This window comes from Orbicella faveolata, unplaced genomic scaffold (assembly GCF_042242905.1).
Source record: "Orbicella faveolata isolate gen_17 unplaced genomic scaffold, um_ofav_v1 contig_35, whole genome shotgun sequence".
Taxonomy (NCBI): Eukaryota; Metazoa; Cnidaria; class Anthozoa; order Scleractinia; family Merulinidae; genus Orbicella; species Orbicella faveolata.
Genome location: NW_028301564.1, coordinates 24,090,001 through 24,108,777, shown reverse-complemented (window position 1 = coordinate 24,108,777; position 18,777 = coordinate 24,090,001). Strand labels below are relative to the sequence as shown.

The 18,777-nt window shown below is 38.2% G+C and overlaps 1 protein-coding gene across 3 annotated transcripts; it reads left to right on the top strand.

Annotated features, from left to right (window-relative positions):
* Positions 1–1,500: 1,500 nt before the first annotated feature.
* Positions 1,501–16,844, top strand: LOC110065281 (uncharacterized). Of its 3 annotated transcripts, XM_089273761.1 has the most exons (6): positions 1,501–1,728; positions 2,223–2,554; positions 5,260–5,536; positions 11,267–12,892; positions 13,330–13,892; positions 14,983–16,844. In XM_089273761.1, exons 2-6 carry the CDS (start codon positions 2,471–2,473, stop codon positions 15,160–15,162), a joined length of 2,730 nt encoding a protein of 909 aa, XP_089129887.1. In that variant the 5' UTR covers positions 1,501–1,728; positions 2,223–2,470; the 3' UTR covers positions 15,163–16,844. The 3 variants fall into 3 exon arrangements, with proteins under 3 accessions (XP_089129887.1, XP_020628060.1, XP_020628061.1); XM_020772401.2 differs by lacking the exon at positions 1,501–1,728 and having other exon boundaries at positions 1,763–2,554; XM_020772402.2 differs by lacking the exons at positions 1,501–1,728; positions 2,223–2,554; positions 5,260–5,536 and adding an exon at positions 5,543–7,052.
* The last annotated feature ends 1,933 nt before the right edge of the window (positions 16,845–18,777 follow it).

The window sequence follows — 18,777 nt, the reverse complement described above, 5'->3', positions numbered from 1 at the left end:
GACTGGCAATCCAGAAGAATACGGGTGAATAGCGCATGTAAATAGTGTGCGTTTGAACCAGTTTAGAACCTGAAACTATAAATCCATGATCTCTCCCCAACTGCAATCTCAAAAGAAACGGAATCTAACCTTTTTTCTTTCCGTTGGGAGTTACGTTCCGAATGAAAATTTATGTTCCATTTGCAATTTTTGGATTTTTTCGGCACCAGATCCAAGCCATTCGGCTTTCACGTTACGCCTCAATCAAAATGGCGATGGAGTCGTGTAAAGGTCAAATGGAAGACATTCTTCCCATACGGATATTCCCAATCGAAATATTTGGATTTTTCTGTTGCAAACAAACAAACAAACAGAGTAAAAAAGGGCCTTCATTTTCTCCGACCATGTGGAGGCTCGTGGAAACAATACAATACAATAGTACAATAACTTTATTTATACGACGAATATATACAAAGCTCTATATCGCTTTACAGTCATGAAAGTTAAACTAAATATGATAATTTAAACGAAACGAGCATCTTATGGCCAGCGTCAGTTGAGTGGGAATGATAATGGCCAATGGACAGTCGTAACTTCGTTAAAGAACAGTATTACGTTATTTGCTTGCATCCAAACAACGCATTTGCGCACTAACCGACGATCACAATGCCAGGAAAGAGAAATTATTTTCGGAAGGCCTAAGTCCACATGCGCAATTCATGCACGCTTAACTGCTTGTATACATTTACGCTTATACTCGTACACGCTTAACTGCAAGGAGGGAATAAATAAACCTCTCTTGCATCTTGCTATGCTATACGAGTTGAAATCGACCAACGAAACGAAACCTCAGTGACAAGAGCAGTTACCAGTATAAATTTTCTATACTGCAACTCTGCAAGCAATTCAAAAGCAGTATCAACGGCCTGCACTCTCCTACCATCCCCTCCCCCCTCCCCCTCCAAAAAAAGGCAAAAATCTACGGGATAGACTACATCGACGACGTCTACATACGGCCACGGTCTTGACTGACGTGTGGCTTCATGACTGTCTTCATCTCTGAGGGAAAGTCCTAGAATGGAGTCTGCACGTGGCATTACGGCATTTTAGTCTATTATGGCAGTTATTACTATTTTCAAGTTTATATCTCACTCGTCGCTATATTATCCTTATCCCTGGCGTTATTCTATAGCTGAAATCGAGCACGTAAGTGCATGTCTTTGTACGTGTAGATTCAGTGTTTTGGCAGATGGTGTAACAAAGTCAGTTACGTAGGCTTTTGACTGAATCATGGAAATTGCCAAGAAAACACAATGGGCGTTGAATTAAGCGATGATCTCACACCTTGAAAAACTGCTCACGCTAGCACTTTTGATGCTTTCAGAAGGGTTTCAGAGAGGGCGAAAAAACTTCGTGACGAACCGTGAGTTCGGTTAAACCAAGAAAAGAAACCAACGTCTTAGGGTCACGACCCTTCTTCCGGAATCCATTAGAAGCAACAGAATCTGCTTTGAGAAGGTAATGGGGCGCCCACTCTTGTCCTCGTGAGTTTTTCATTACGGAAATGATTCAATGGGCTGAGGAAACGAAAGGAACTGCCCTGTGCGGTGACTCAGCCCTCGTACATGCTGTTTAATTTCGCCACATTCAACGAAAATTTCTCATCTCTTCTGTTTTTCGTGACGGAACAATACGATAAATTGAATTGATTTTCGGTCACACGTGGCGCGTTTCAACTTGTCTTAACGGGTAAGGAAATCTTTCATCATCATGATTAATTCAAGGCAAGGTGAACGCATTTACACGTAAATTTCTGGGGCAGTCAGCTTGCATAATATATTTTCGCACATTTATCTGTAACTAAATAATTATTTGCTCTATTCATTGCGTGAAGTGGGTTAAAAGTAAAATCAAACGAAAGGGAAACGAATATTTTTCCACGGGCTTGTAAACAGGAACAGAGAACTTGAATGCGGCATAGTCTAAAAATACTCGCGGTTTCCGTTTAAGTCGTCCGCTAGACGCTGATTACATTGCGCTGTTCGTGAAAGAGAAAATTTTCTTTTGATCATTAGAAATGGCAAAGTAATATTTGCCGCATGTAGAGAAATTTTTCAATGACATAAGTGTAAATGCAAAATTAATTGTTTGTGTGTTTTCCAATCACTCTTGGGATGTCTTTGCATTAACAGTTATTTTTTCAGATAACGATGAACGTTACTAGAATTTTTTGCCATGTTTAGGGCAGGAAAATCTTACTCCAGGGAAAAAAAAAAATTGCACTAAGGCCACCCCGGAAGGGAACGTTTCATGCTGTTGCTACCATGTGATCAAAATCACCCAATCAGACAATCTTTTCAGCCTGCTCAGTGGTGACTTCCGTGTTGCGAAGGTGATCGTATTCAAGTGGAAGTGAATTTCTAGGTACTCTGTCGACTTTTGGCTTCACGTGTAGAAGAAGATCTCTAATCGATTCCCCAGAAACAGATTCATGGTAGAAATGGAGGATGGACATGTTTTGATTTCAGGCTTCCTTCGGAAATCGCCGCCAGAAACCAAGTTCAAAGTCAGTTCGGTAAGTGTCTGAGCGAAAATTATGCACAGTTCCGTTCAAACATGCATGGTGAGAATCGATTTCAAATACGCTTTAGCTGATATTTGGCTGCGTCGCATCTTTTTGGAGGGTTTCAGCTACATTAGTATATCGTGAGTCGATTCACTAGCTTGTATACTCGATCAATACTTATTTTTTCTGTTCATTCCGCGCCGCATTGATCGAAGGTCATCGAAGTGCTGGCGTATTCTTTCACAGAAATTAGGCACGACTGTGCCGTTTCGTCCCTTTACCAGTGTTTGTACTGTTGTTTTGTATGGCACTAGCTTCGGTATGGTTAAGCTGCTTGTGAATGCGTCAGAGAAAGTAAGGTTTGCGTAATGAACAGCAGGCTTTTATACGTTTCAATCGTTCGCGTCGGATGTTCATTCGTAATAACGCGTAATCCAAGAGTTGTAGATGTTCTCGACGACTTCCGTAGTCTATCGAAATTAATGAATTCTTTCGTATTTCAACGGGTATCAAAGGTTCCTTCAAAAACAAAGGCAATGCTAGAAGCTGAAAATATCGACTCTCTTTATATCTGCCGCCGCTTGTTTGCTGGAGTTTGTCGACCTTTGTCGACATTGTAGATTATACATCAGAAGATCTACATGTATACTGCAGTAAAATCTGCGGTTCGATGCGGTCATGTGGTAGTGATTGAATGAATATACGTCGGTTAGTTAATTTGCTTTTAGAAGCACAATTTCGTAAAATCCACAATGTATGATGAAAGCTGGCTAGTTGTGCCGACTTTTGCGATAATAACTTGCATTCAAAATTGAAACACGATCCACGAAATACTATCTGCAGTTTATTCCCAAGTATTGAAGCAAAATTATTTTCATTGACTTCGGTTCTTCAGGATTTTTCGAACGAGCTACATGTATAAAGCAACTGGTTTCTTGCAACGAGAATTGATACAAAAACATACAATGTATTTTGCTGTATGAAAATGCTAATCAAAATAATTTATCACATATTTTCTGTAAATTTATGAATACTTTGCTTATTAGTAGCCTTTTGTGATAGCGCTACAGGTTAAAAGAGTGATGTAAAAGGAAAATAGTAAGGAGAGAGTCAGGATTTATCTGTATTTCATTTTCCACGGTACATGTAACAGGTTATTTTAAAGACAAATATTTTGGTGGTATACATGTATTAGAAAAAAAAATGTATATGCGGTATTATTAAAGCTAGTGACCATGGTACATGAAACAGTGTACTGCACAAATAATAAACGAACAATTTGAAATCAGTTAGCTTTACATCAAACTGAAGGACTTTTCTTTGGAGTTCATTTATTACAAATAGCTGTTATTCCACTGATAACTTGAAACTACAGTCATTGTCTTTCGACATTTTTCCCTGAGGCTCCAAGTTATTAAGTTATGTGTATTGTTGTCAGATTTCCATTTCTATTTCCTGTATCTTGTCTACCACACTGGTGATACATGTATGAGCACCAGGAAGTAACTGTAATGTTGTGAACTGTGTACAACAAGAACAGTCTGTGTATTCCCAAGAGGTCCATAAACTTTCAGTTAATGATTACAAGAATGTGCATTAATGCTTATAAGTTGTATGTGGGATATATATATATTTTAAACAAGCTTGAGATTTCTACCACGTGATAGTTAACAAAGGCGCAGCCCGAGTCAAAAATCACACATAGAAATGGAGAGCAAATAATAATCTAATTGTTTTAGTATAAATCTACTTGTCATTCAAAACTTTATCCAAATTCTCTTCACAGACACTTCAAAAATGCAAAGAAGTGGCCATCATTTTGGTAAAAACCGCACACTGTTGAGCTACTCACTATCTACAATGGAAAAGATAGTGAGTAGCGTAGCCAATCAGAAAATGCCATTCATGATAGAACGCTAGTAGATTTATACTAAATGTCAATATATATAATAGTACATAATATTGCTTGTCTGAATACTCCAGATTCCTACTGCAGTGGTTGATTGAAAAACAATTTGAACTTGGTAACTCAATATCAAACTGAGGGACTTTGCTTTGAAGTTATTTCAGTTTTTACATATATCTGTTTTTCCATTTTTGACAAGTTGAACTGGATGGTCTACCCTGATAACTTGAAACTACAGTTGTTGAATTTCTACACATTTCCCCAAGGCTCCAAGTCATTAAATTGTACTATAAATATCCATGTGCATCTATTTTTGCCAGATTTTCATAACTTGTCCACCGCACTAGTGATTTAAGCTCCAGGAAGTAACTGTAATGTTATGAACTGTGTAAACAAATATATTCCCAAGAGGTCTATAAACTTTCAGTTAAATGATTACAAGAATGTGCATGAAGATGTACACGTATGCTTATACTGTCTGTGGGATATATAATAATGTATATTGGCTGCCTGAATACTCCAGATTCTTACTACAGTGGTTTGCATATGACATCAAATATTTGTTAAAGACTTCCTTCTTTCAAAATAAAAGCATCAATGGAATGGCCTAGTTAATGACTAATTTGTGGAATTCTGCCCAAACAAATGATCTATTGTTAATGTGACAGTACTTGTAACCTACTTTGAGTTGTAGAAAATAATGCTAAAAATGATGTTTTTGCCTCGTGTAGTGACAAAAATGACCTCTAAACAATTTCTTTAATTACTGTATTTCTAATCTTAGTGCTTTCTTATATCTCTCTTGCAGTGGCAAAAACGTTTCTTTGTTTTGCATGCAAATAAGCTGCTACATTATTTCAAGAATGAGAGGGAAAAACGCCCTGTGAAAGAACCAATAAACTTGGCATTTTGCAAGTCTGTTGAGTCACATTTGGCTCACGCTAGATTCAAACATGTGTTCAGCATTGTCACAGAACAGCGAACATACTACCTTGTGGCAGACTCAGAGAGCGAAATGGTTAACTGGGTGGATAAATTGTGTACAGTGTGTGGCTTCAGACGAACAGATGACAATAACTCATCAGGTAATGTTCATGTAGCTGGCTTTACAAAAGTCTTAGAGCTCTAAGAAGGGTTTAATGTGATTTTGCCACAGTATGTGCAGGGTTTTCAATAAGAATCTGAGTAGGCAGCAAAATTTCAGGAGTAGGTGGTGGAGGTGCAACTCAAGCCGAAGGCATGAACTTTGGGTGGGGGTGTACGGGAGCGTGCCCCACCTGGGAGATTCTTAAAATTTGGACCTCTTAAAATACATTTCTGCATTCTGGGGCAAATACATGTATAATTTTAATATAGTTAAATGAAATTTAACATAGTTAACGACTAGGAGCTAGTCTGGTCAGTAGCGTTTTTATAGGCGGTTGTTAGTGTCTTGGCCGTCTCTGAGCGTTTGGTTAGCATTTGGTGCGTTTGTAGGACCAGGAGCGAGTCTGGTCAGTAGCGTTTTTGTAGGCGTTTGTTAGTGCCTTGGCCATCTGTTAGCATTTGTTTAGCGTTTGGTGCGTTCTGTAGTGTTTGCAACAGTCATATGGTCGTGAGAGCCCTGGGGCTGACATTGTCCAGCGGTAGTTTTGCTTAGTACATGTGTTGTCATCCCATGTGCTCAAAGTATGTTCATCGCTCTGTTAGTGTGGCGTTGTGGACTGAATTATAGTTTAGCGGTTCTCGGCATTCCCTCCCTATCCCCCCCCCCCTCTTTTCAGCATTTTTTTTTTTCCACCAATGCCATCTGGCTTGAGTGTGACGGGTGCCTGTAGGGGGCTTGGCGCAGGGGGGCTCGTGGCTTGGTTGCGGGTTGAGCAGGCCAGTCGGGTGTTCTAGCGCCTTGGGGATGTGCCTACGGTTGCAGCCCCCGGGCTTCATAGGCACCTTCCCTCCACTAGTGACTTGGGCATTAAACAAGTATTAAGGTGCCACTAATCCCAAATTTTTTTTTCACTAATATAAATTTCCTTTTTCTCCTGATCACCACTGCGAAGAAATTATTGTTGTAGCTATTTTCATTAATTTTCTATGAATTTTTTAAGTTTGTAAATTTGCCCTTTTCCATGTTCACAACCGAGGAATACTGGAGAATGGGACCAGTTGGCTTCTGACGTCACTTCAGGAATAACAATATTTTGTTTCTGAGAAGAATGTATGCGGACATGCGATAGTGTGTCAAAATCGTTGCAGAATGCAAAGAAGATATGTTGTTGGAGGCTGTAGCGATACGGGATGTGTAGAATAGAGTATTCCTCTTCATTCAATACCTCTATCTCAGTGAAACTCTACAAGAAATTTAAAGGAGAAAAAGACCAAAGAAGTGGGCTGATCTGTGCAAAGCTAAAGCCGGGGAGCCATTGAGGATTTCTTCGATCTTGGGTTCGCCGCTACTGTAAAAAACTAGAGATTTTCATGGCCTGTATATTCTTCTCTATCTCTACTAAGTGGAAAGCTTGAAATTGTCAAGGTACTGCATAAGACGAATTTGGGATAAGCTGGAAGCCATCTGATTATTTTGAGCGAAGACAATCCTCCGAGTCGTAGACGAAATTATAGGTGAGGAAATTACACGGTAAATTAAAGTAGAGACTTGTCTAAATGAATAGCAAATGAAACCTACATTCTCCAACGATGCAAAGAAGATTGTGGAGGCTTTGAACTGGTGAACTAGCTAGGTATTTGTGGATTTTAATGAAAGCGCACGCACGCCGGAGGTCGCCTGTAATCCGGCCATGTTTCTCAATGGCCATTCCGAATACAGAATTGTTTTGTTCGTTGAGCTTCGTCTTTGAGGAACAAAATACATGTATATCTAAATTACGAACTTAGAATGGAATAAGCATTTGTAAAAAAATATATGAGGAAAGTGAAACAAACGATTAAGATTCAACTCTGTAGCCACCGACGGAGATTGTCCTGCTTAAAGAAGAATGCGCTTGTAAGTCAACCAAAATGGTTAGTAAAACTATTTTCAATCATTGATCTGGAGAAGTAGGCAGGAGTGGAGTATGACTGAATCGCATTTTAACTTGTATTTCGGGGAAATTAATGTTTGAATGTAAAAATGTTTTGACACTCCGAAATTTGCACGTTTCGTAAAGTCAAATTACCAACTCTTCGTGTTCATTTACATCTTTGTAACTCTCTAAGAGCTGTAAGCTAACTCTTCAGTCATTATCTGTACCTTTATAACCCAAATGGACCGGAAAATTGTTGATCCCAGCCTAAAAATAATTATACAACGCGGCAATCTTGACTGGCGACCTACACTTCGAAATGGAAAAAAAAATATGTACATCGCAGCCATCTAGATCTTAGCTAGACTCTGAATTGTAATGCTAGATGATACAGTTCTTTCACTTAAAGTTCTTGTCCAGTTTTGATAAAATATGAATCACAAATAACCTGAAAATGTTTTGACAACCCTCGCATCTCAGTCAAAAGTCTCTTGAGTGTTTTAGTCTGGTTCCCAAAGTGAACTAACTAGTAGCCCAGCACAGATCCCACTTTGTGCGGTCGTGAACATAGAAATTGCATGTTTAAACGCCTGTAGAAATGAAGGGATTTTATCAATCAAGATAATTTTTTCACTGAATTAGTCAGAGAAACAAGTAGATTTTATTAAAGGAAAAAAAAATGGGGTTTGTGGCACTTTAAGAACATTCATGTTCATATTTTACTCAAGTTGTCAGAATAAAAAGGCAAGTACATAATGCATGCAAAAGTGACGAATAAACATTAAAACGATCCGGATTAGCTGACCAATGTGACAAATAAATGAAACATATCTTTTATAAGATTAGTGGACTAAAAAAAAACTCAGGACATACATGTACCTGTACCTATAGAGGGTCGTACAGGGATATTCTCGTAATGCTTGATTAGCTGATTTTATTTTCGGTGAATTTAGGAAATTATTCTTCATGACCCGTGACCTGAAGGTTTTGCGTGACCTGTGAAGAACCTGAATTATTTAACAATTATTCCATGAAACCGCGTTGGATATGAAGTGATAAATAACCAACGAGCGCGTAGCGCGAGTTGGTTATGATCACTTCATATCCAACAAGGTCGAATGGAATAATTGTTTTAGTATATTCTTAATCGGGTTTTTGCCGCCGATTTTTATTTCAACAATTTTACAGAGCGGAAAATTTTTAAACTTGGCGCACTGTTTTCCATATAAGGTAAAACTCCGACTAATGGCTCATAGTCGGAGTTTTTGAGCCAATCAGAGAGCTAGAAATGCAATAGTCGGAGCTGAGAATATACTAATAACCGATATTCCTGATTTTACCACTCTGTTCTACGTGATTTTGAGAGGCAGGTCCTCTGAATGCTTAGAGTCATCTATCAAGAGTGACTTACATGTAGGTATGGGATTTGCAATATGGAGCCTTGACTTAGCCATTCACGATTTTTTTTTTTTATTGCAATATCTTACATTACATTACATACAAAAATTACCTACCATTCACGATTTTGCTTTCTTTTGACACTGTTTCTAGTGTGAGAACAGGTCATTAAAAAGAGTATCTTACATGTGCTTGCTTATTTTCGTGATTCGGGAAAACAAAATTTTTATATTCATGATACGTTGTGCAGGTTTCACACCCAGATCCCAAGGTTGTGCGTAAAGGCCAGGTTGCTCATCGCAACTGTTTTGAACGAAAGAAGAAACAAAGGCGAGTCACCACTGGAATTCAGGCAACTTTCTTTTGTGTTTTATGACGAAATGTTGGCCAATCCAAGCATTCTGTTTTGTAGAAAAATGTGTCATGCCATTCATCTCATTTGATGCAAGTTCTCAATCAAAGTTGGCAGCAAAATCATGCAAAGTAGCTGGCAAATTTTGCCGGCCACCAGCCCTTATTGAAAACCCTGTATGCGTGGTTTTCCTCTCAGGACTGAATCAGCCCTCCAAGCTGCAACTATTTTGGGTACCGTGGCAAGTGAAAAAGAACATTTGGTCGCTAAATTTTCCGAAATAGTGCAACTAGTGAGAGTATTTCATGACCAGTGCAGTCCAAATGGCGGATCTCATCAAGAAGGGTTTTTAGTGTTATCACTGAGCAAAATGAATTCAACCGCAATTTTGCATATTTGTCTTCTTCACCTGTTTCTTTGTTCTTTTATTTACATGTACATGTACTTTCCTGAACAGTAATTAAGACTGTTCAACAATTCAAATAAAGAAAGCATGCTTTGATTTTGTCAACCAAATTTGTCTTAGTGGCAACCATTTTACAGGCCAAGTCTAATAGGGTGTGATTAAAAAAACAAAACAAAACAAAAAAAAAACAGAAATTACATGAAATTTCTGGGGCAGATTATGGGATATTAACGGGCTATTATGCGATAAATTATGCAAATTATGCAATTTTTCCCTGAGGTATTTTAAGCATATTCTACTAGGTTTCATAAGACCAAAACCACTTTTGCACTGCTCCAAATACAAATAATTTTGAACGTGAAGGAACAAAAATTAAACATTATGCATAAATTGGGATAAAGAAAGACTCAAGGTGTTTGTTCACTACAGACGTCTGAAGATGATCAATCACAACATAATTTGCATCGTTAGCCTATCATCCACGTGGGAGGGGTATTTTCTTGCTCTATTTTTCACAGTTAAAATTTGGCAGATGGTGTGATTTAGTCTTATCAGTGGAAGAAACAGCAGGCTTTTTCACTACAAACGTATCCACAAGGGACATTTGTTTCAAATTCCAAGAAAGAAGTAACCTTTTGCCATCAAAATAAACATGGCTTGGATCATAGTTGTCAATATATACCAGCACTTCTGATTGGCCCAAGCAAGGAAAGGAATTGTTTATATCGTACAAATAGGCAATTCTTTGAGAGTGAAAACTAATACCAGTCCCCAGACATCCAAGAAATGTCTTGAACTTCAGTTGTTTACAAAATCAAAGGTTGTAGGAGGTTTTTGAGGCTGTCTCAAAGGCAAATCATCTTGAAACAATGCGTAGACGTGGCATATTTCCTGACAAAGCATTAACTAGGTTTATTTTGTTAAAATTGTGCAGTTTTTCATGAATTTGGATGTGATTTGAGGTTGATTGTTTGAAATTGCACCATCGCATGATATCGAAGGGCCTGATTTTTTAGGAGGCTGCCAAAAGGCAATTTATGAAAAACTTAAGTATGGAGCCCTGGGAATGCAAATGAATTGCACTGTTTCATCCTTGTTTTTTGTTTGTTCTTTGTATCTTGTTCACTGTACATGTATTTTGAAGGAGTATTGCTTCTTATGTTTTATTTCTTTGAATTAATTAATCTAATGCCATATTTGATTTGTTCTTACAGAAGTAACTCATATTCATGTTAACTGCTCAAAATAATAATAATTAATGATAATGATAATGATAATAATAGTAATTGGACCTCATGTCGTACAATTCTGGGAGTAATCACACAAGTAATTTCAATATGGGACAAGTCGAGATTATGAGCATGATTACTCCCTGAATTGTAGGTCCCGAGATCCAATTACTAATTAATTGTCTCTATAACAAACTTCAGAATTAAAATGTTAAGTGTCCGGTCAAAAACTATTATTTAAATTCTAACTTTGTTCCAAGGCTGAAGAGAACAGACCAAGACAGGAAATGGTGGCCTGAAAGAATGTAGTTTTCTAGATCTTGAACTTGAGAGGTCATACACTGTAAGTTTGAATAGTTCAGTTAACAGATTGGCATATTCTGATACATTTGTATTCATTTATCTTTTCTTCCCAAATTTGAACACAGCTCAGAGAAGCAATGAATACCAAGCATCTCCACCTCATTCTCACCCCATTGCAGCTGCCAAACTGCGCACAATGAGTCCTGTTGGCTCTCCAGCCAGTGTTTCATCGTCGGGATCAAGTGTCAAGTCACCATCGAGCCCTTGTCCACTTTCCTTTCCTAAACACATTGTCAATGACATGAACAAAGCCAGGTCATTAAGTGACCCTCCAGAACTTTCAAATAGCCCTCAAGTTCATTACGACAAGCACCGAAGGCAGTCTGAGCAACTTGGACCTGCAACAAAGCCAACGGGGAATCCCACAGAGAATTGTGACACACTGCCTTCTCCTAGATTTTCATCTCGGGATACTTATGACAATTTACCAAATCCAAAAAGAATCCAGAAAGTTGGGGAAACACAGGACAATTATGATGATGTTCCACTCCCTCGACCAGTTGAACGCTTGGCAAGTCCCTCATCTCCTAGAGCAAAACTAACAGTGAATCATCTCTCACCCAGCCAAGAAGACTATGATGCAGTGCCTCTACCACGTCCGGTCTCCCAGGGAAGTAGCAGATCCTCTCAGGAGGTGTATGATTTTGTCCCTCCTCCAAGGCCAACATCCTCTTGCAGTGAAACACAGGATCTCTATGATGTTCCTCCTTTAGTAAGACCTGAGGAGAGTGAAAATTATGACAGTGTTCCCCCAGCCAGGCGAAGGCCTTCTTATAGTGACACCCAAGATGTTGGAGGTTTCTCTGTTCATCTAGGTCTTGGAAATGCACAGGAGAACTATGATGTTGTTCCTCTTCCAAGGCCAACATCTCATAGTGACACACCAGATGGCCGAAGTCTCTATAATAATTCCTCATTTGGAAGAGCACAAGAGAAGGAAAATTACGACTTCGTTCCTCAGCCACGGCCAGTGTCTTCTTGTAGTAATACAGAAGATGGTCAAGGTCTCTATGATTTTCCTCCAGTTGGAAGAGCATCAGAGCAAGCCAACTATGATGTTCTACCTCCTATGGGCAGACAAAGATATCTTGACCTGGAGAAAAAGGAAAATTATGATGTTGTTCCAATACCACGGCCTACTTCACAAGAGATTTATGATGTTGTTCCACCAGCTAGGCCAATGAGAACGCGAAGTGAATCTGGGAGCACACCTAGAGATCAAAGTGGTGGTGATCCTCGTTTTTCTGACGTGTTTCAATCCAATGGGCAGTCTGATACAGATGCCTATCATTGGGTTCCTTCCCCTTCCCACACCAGAAAAGATCCTTATGACACTCTGCCAAACACTACACGCCCTGTTAGTGCAGATTCTGGACTAAATGCTTCGTTTTCAAGTATTTGCTCCTTGAAGTCGGATGGTCAGGATGACAAGTATGATGCACCATTACCACCAGTTCCAAATGAGAAAAGAGATTCAGGATCATTGAGTGATGAAACACCTGACTTTGATGATGACAATGAAGGGATTTATGACAAGCCACCCAATTTGACATTCAGAGACTCAATTTATGATGTCCCTCCCAAACTTGGAGGAGACAATGTTCTTCCAACACATTCAGATGAGATATACGATGTTCCTCCTATGGCCTCTGATGACATCTATGATGTGCCACCCCCACACTCCAATCAAGGTACATGTATGAATGTTGACTTAAAATATCTCAGTTATTGGGAAAATAAATGTGGCAATTGTTAAGTTTATAAGTAGATTGGAATATGGCCTGTATGATATACATGTACATGCAGTCTTGAAATTACTGACTTGGGTCTTTGATCAGGCAATGTGGAAGCACATGGCTCCCAATGATGGATCACTCTACAAAGCATCTTGCTAAAGTGAAGAGCACCACCAAGCCATTGATGCCAACACAAGATCACTACCATGCTAACCAGAATTCCTTTCACACAGTTTCCAGTTAATACATGTACTGATTGTCTAAAAGTTGTTATCAGTATTGTTATATCTAGTCTACAGTGTATAAGTTAATTCATTTTAAACATCACAGAATCATGGTATGAAGGGGATTTCTGTTACGGCAACTGCAAGATGTTGTTCTTTACTACTCAGGTTGCTTAAGCAATCCAAGTGGACATGCAGGAGTTCCAGTGGTTGATCGTTCTACGAAACCCCCACCTGAGGTCAACAGAGCTATGAAGCCAAAGGCCCTTGGACAAGACCACAGCTACTATAATATGGCACCACCAGTTGATCGAGGAAGCAAACACAATAGAGGTAATATGCCTCAACCAGAGCATAGCTACATCAATTGTGGCTCTCTAACCCAACAGCGTCCACAGCATCTTCCTCTAGTAAAAAGTCTAAGTGGAAACCCTTATGTTGGGTCATTGCCCAGTCAACAAAATAGATGGCCAGCAGTGCAGGAAGAAGGTGCAGAATATTGCTTGATGGAGTCCGTGCCAACAAGATCAACTTCTTCACGATGCTACAGTTTTGGGAAAGATGAAAGACGAAAGTCACCAGTTTCGGATCAGTGTTATGAAGACATGTCTGCAATAAAGGCAAAGAGGCTATCTGGTACAAAGAGCAGTTCATCATCATCCTCCTCCTTAGGTGACAATGATGAATACACCCATATGACTCCTCGTCATGTTGGTTCTTCACCAATACAGGTGTGTGCACATAATGTAATGATTTCATTTAGCACTGTCCTTCCAACAAGCAGATCTGTCTAATAAGCATCCTTCTCTTAAGCATGTTCTTCAAATAGTCATACCCATATTGAAAAGTAATTATATTAGATAATTGTGCCTCTATTCCAGTAAGTACTGCTATTATGCCATCAGGGTACATTAAGTTGGCCCATATTGGTTTCTCTTTTGAGCTGCTCATGTCAGTTGTCCCTCAATACAAACAAACTGGTCTTCTACATTTTGTTGGTTTCTGATATGTTGTTTTCACATGAGAGCAAAACTCCCACAAATGAAAGAGTGCTCTTTCATTTTGCACATTCAGATGTCTCTATTCAAAAATATATGCCCTGTTACAGGCACCTTGTCTCCAGTAATAACCCTCCCTTGTGCTCCTAAAACTATATATATAAAAAATCACATAATTGAATCATTAAGGTACTTGGTACATTTACATATTGAACTCAGTGGTCAGATGATGTGCCTCCCTCTACATGTACTTCAGGGAGGATCAACCAAAACTGTTACAGGAAGCAGCATTGAGTTTAGCTCTGTCGATTCCTTGAATTGGCACAAAGTTATTCCATAAAGAATAATGCAAAATCCATCAATTTGTCCTTGTTGTACTGGGCAAAACAAATGATTTAGATGCATTTCAAAACAGACTGTTTGATTATAGAATTATAGGGTTCCAGATAAGATGTAAAGAAAAGTTGCTATTACGAAAATAATTGGAACAGGTCTCCTTGTTGAGTTTTGTTTCTTATCTGGAACACTATTAATTTGTACAGTCAGACCCCTTTAATACAGACCGAAGCATAAAAGGGGCAGAGCTGAGTGTCCTTATCATGGAGGTTTCACATTATAGAGGAACAAATCATATGAATTCTAGTTTCTTTGGGAACAAGAAAAGTGTCCATAATGTAGAGTGTTCAGTGTGTCAGTGTTATGGAGGTGTCTGTAAGGCAAGGGTTTATTAATTATAGACATGCACTTGAAACGTTAATGTGCAAGTTCCCAATACCAATTTTATAATGATACTAATAATTATTTTAAAATGGTCATTTTGCAGGTGGAACAGAGACAGAGAAAAGATCTTCTATATGCTGAAGTTGAGATAGCTGAAAGTCCCCACCTGAAGCCACATTCTGCTCCAGTGGCCAGAAAAGCAAACACTCATTATACATTCATAAATGAGGAGTCTACTCGAGCACTGTTACAAACATCTAATGCACGGAGAGAAAATCGCTGAGCACTTATCAAGCACACGTCCAAAAAAATATAGCTTCTTTATGTGACAAGTACACTGTACATGACTCACTGCAACATGTTGAATGAAAGTCATTTCTTGAGAAAGAAATAAGCTATTTCCATGATATTCATGAAACTTTAGTTTCTTTCTTTTGATTGAAAAATGGATTGAAATATTTGTTTTTAAAGTGGATCGTAGAGAATTTTAACAAGTGTATTACATGCCTCATTTGAGGCCAAGGCATTTTTTTCTTGTACATACCACTTGTAGATTGTAAAGCTGTACATGAACAGTAGATAATGCAAAAAATATATTTTCATAAGCAAGACGATTGTAGAGAAACATTAGAATTGAGAGATTAATATTTTGAAAATTACCAAATCAGAAAACTGACTTTGAAAACAACAACAGCTATAGTAGTCGGCCTACATGTACAATGTACATGTCTCTTTATTGCAGTAATAATAATTATTATGAAACAAGTAAATTTAATAGAAACTGGCACATAACATGTCCCTGAACATACATGTACAGCTGTAGCCTGCTGCTAATATGCCAAGAGCGAGTTTACATTTTTCTTTTTAATAACAATTTTTAATTTCTTTTAAGTGATTACCTGTATCTTTGTGATTGGAAAGTTGACTTAATATAACAGTTTTAAATTAAAAGACCAGATACAATCTTAATTTCTGGCACTTAAATGAAAAGTCCATTTTTAAAAAAGTCTAAATAGTAAGAAGAAAAGAGTTAACACTACTTGTTATACTGCCTTTGATTATCTATAAGAAATGTTAGGTCGCAGTGGCTAGAATTCAGTGTCTCTCGCTCCTGGTCTAACATTGGGGAGAATTGTTTGGTGTATAAACACTACTTTTAGTTTATAGTGACTGTAACCATTTCGCTCAAAGAGTCGCATTATGAAACATGTCATGGAGTTCACGTGGTTCAAGCTTTTTCATCATTTGATGCAGAATCACTAGTGGGTAACCATTCAAACAAAAGCTACATGTATTGAGCAGTATCTTCATGTGGTACTGTTTGTTTTTTATTAACCTTAAGTCTGATAGCTATTGAGCAGTAATCGTGTGATACTGCATATTTGTTTAAATAGTGAGCTGAAGAAGAGATGTTTTTGAATGAGAAAGGGCAACAACAAGTTGAATGTTCTCTTCATTTCCTAAAGGGCGTCAAGTTAAAAATGCCTTAAATAAATGACAACTTTCAAAGTGCAGGACAAATAAGCAAAATTGAAAAACAAGAACTTCAACTTCCAGTAACTGTCCATTTTTCAAAAGCAGAAACGCTTATAAGCTCACTGTTATTGCAAATGGAACTTGTAGAATGTCCTACCTTGAGATTGAAGGATATAGCAGTTTACTGACGATGGCTACAAGCTTAAGATAAGCACATTTTAGCTGTATGCTAGAACATAGAATAACGTGTGGAATACTATTGTGTATTAGTCTGAGTAATTGATTATTTTTTTTAAAAGAATTTTAAAAGAAATTGTTTTATAAAAAAAAAGCTGTTTTTACTTTCATCAGATTGACTATTTGTCTCCTGCCTGTTTACTTTGGTAGATAAAAATAATTGTTTTGTAAATAAAATTGTAAATGTTTTCAGGTTTAAATTTTTGTTGTAGAGTTGTGGCAGAGAAGTAAATAAAGACCTCCGGTATTCCAGCTTTCCCGTGATTCATTTTTTGTAATAAATTATATTGATTTTGGAACACCTCAAGCGTAGGGTGGTGGGGAGAGGTCATTCTTTTTATGTTCTATACCCACACCACTTCTTGCCTAAATTAACAGGGGCATAGCTAGCCTTTAAGCCATTAAGAGCCAGTGCCCATAACTATGGACCAAACAACGGCACAAGTCGAAAAATCGATTTTGCTCATTTTTTGCCCATAGATTGGCCCTAGCTAGGAAACAAACGGACCATAGTTAGTTTCTGCTAATGCAGTTTTTTGGGGGAGAATTTGCGAAAAACGATTTCGCCCCGATTGAGCTCAAAATCTACTTCCTGTTATGCTAAATTTTCTGAAAATTTGATTGCTTTGCGCGTCGCACAGCAGCTACTTGAGAATCTTTCAATGGTCTTTACATTCAGCTCAGGTCTTCATGGTATGACTGAGCGAAAAATAAAATAAATCGAGGTTTCTTTTGAGCGCGAAACGAGATCGAACAGAAACGCAAAATATTACGTTGTGTTGCAAACGAATTATAGCACTAAAATATCGCCATATTTTTCTATGGGCTATAACTTTAAATACCATGAAAACACTTTCTACGGGTTAACTGTACACCCACCTGTTTGAAAATCAATAAAAATCTCTGGGCAAATGGTTTTAAGTCGCCCGCCTTGGCCTGTGCTTCTCGTAAATTTTTCCCTGAACCACCGTGAGAATGTAAACAATTGCGTGACGCGGCGGTCACCCTGAATGCATAATTCGTTTCCAACAAACGTACCGCAGATGGCTATCTTAGAACATTTGGGTGAAAAAAGAAAAACAAAATGGACCACTTTTAACTTTAATATTTTGAAAGTCATCGCTTTGGAAATTTCGTTGATTAAAAACGCCAATTAAAAGCAAATTTACTTGGAGTTCGGGTGTTATTGCTATGTCGTTTTAAGCTGTCGTTCTTTCTTTGATCATTTTAATTACAAGAACGAGTTCTAGAAAGAAAATCGTTCTAAGTTCATTTGTTAAGCGATCTGAAGGAACGCTACAGTGATTAAATTTGTATTTGTTGATTTCGACGGATCGATTTTCGGTTAAACCTTTTATTTGTACCAGCACATTTAGTGCCTTTTCTCCTGCTAAAAAGTCGGAAAAAGTAAAATAAACAAATCCTAAAAGTTTAAATCATAAATAAGAGGCATCAACAGTGCGCGTGTCTCGGTAAGCTGTTAATTTGAACAATTACTGTGCTGGACGGATTGCTTTCCAGGTTACGCACGTACTATACATATAGTTCATTGTGCGCGAATGTTTCTGTTTCAAACAACTGAAATGCTCAATGCTTTTTTTCTTTTTTTCTTCAGTCTTAAAACTTAAGGTTAGAGTTTGGCTAAACCCTAAACTGTTTTGGCGGCCAAACTATTTCTGGCTAATTGCTTAATCAAATTATATATATATTTCATTGAAATTCGCTCTTCCGTGACCGACTTCCGCGAACAAAACAAGATGGATGTTCGCTGTTCATTTAAGACCACAATCCTGGTCAAAAGTGTTGGGACGGTTACGGCAGATGACTTCACAGGCAGCCTCTCTTAAGACCAAAACCGCGCAAGCCCGCCTACTCCCCTTCCCCCTGTCAATGTTGATAAAAATCTTGAAGCAAAAAAAATCCTTGACAATAGCTTCAGAATAGCCACGTTTCAAGAATTGTTCGCCTCCTAGAACAGTATTCTCGAACTAAAGAGACGATAAGATAGATATTCACGTCTTATTCCAATAATAACGATTTTTCAGCAATCGCGTTCGGTTCCAACACAACTGTCTAACCACTTTCTATTGTCCCTTTTTCCTTTTTTGTCACTTCCGATGTAGTCTTCAGAATAGCTTCATTTTCTTGCAACATTACTAGGGGGGGGGAGGGGACGGGTCAATTG

Coding starts and splice junctions, on each gene's coding strand:
- LOC110065281 (XM_089273761.1), top strand. CDS start 2,471: ATGGTAGAAATGGAGGATGGACATGTTTTGATTTCAGGCTTCCTTCGG. Junction 5,537..11,266: donor AGATGACAATAACTCATCAG/GTAATGTTCATG, acceptor ATTTGAACACAG/CTCAGAGAAGCAATGAATAC. Junction 13,893..14,982: donor TTGGTTCTTCACCAATACAG/GTGTGTGCACAT, acceptor GTCATTTTGCAG/GTGGAACAGAGACAGAGAAA.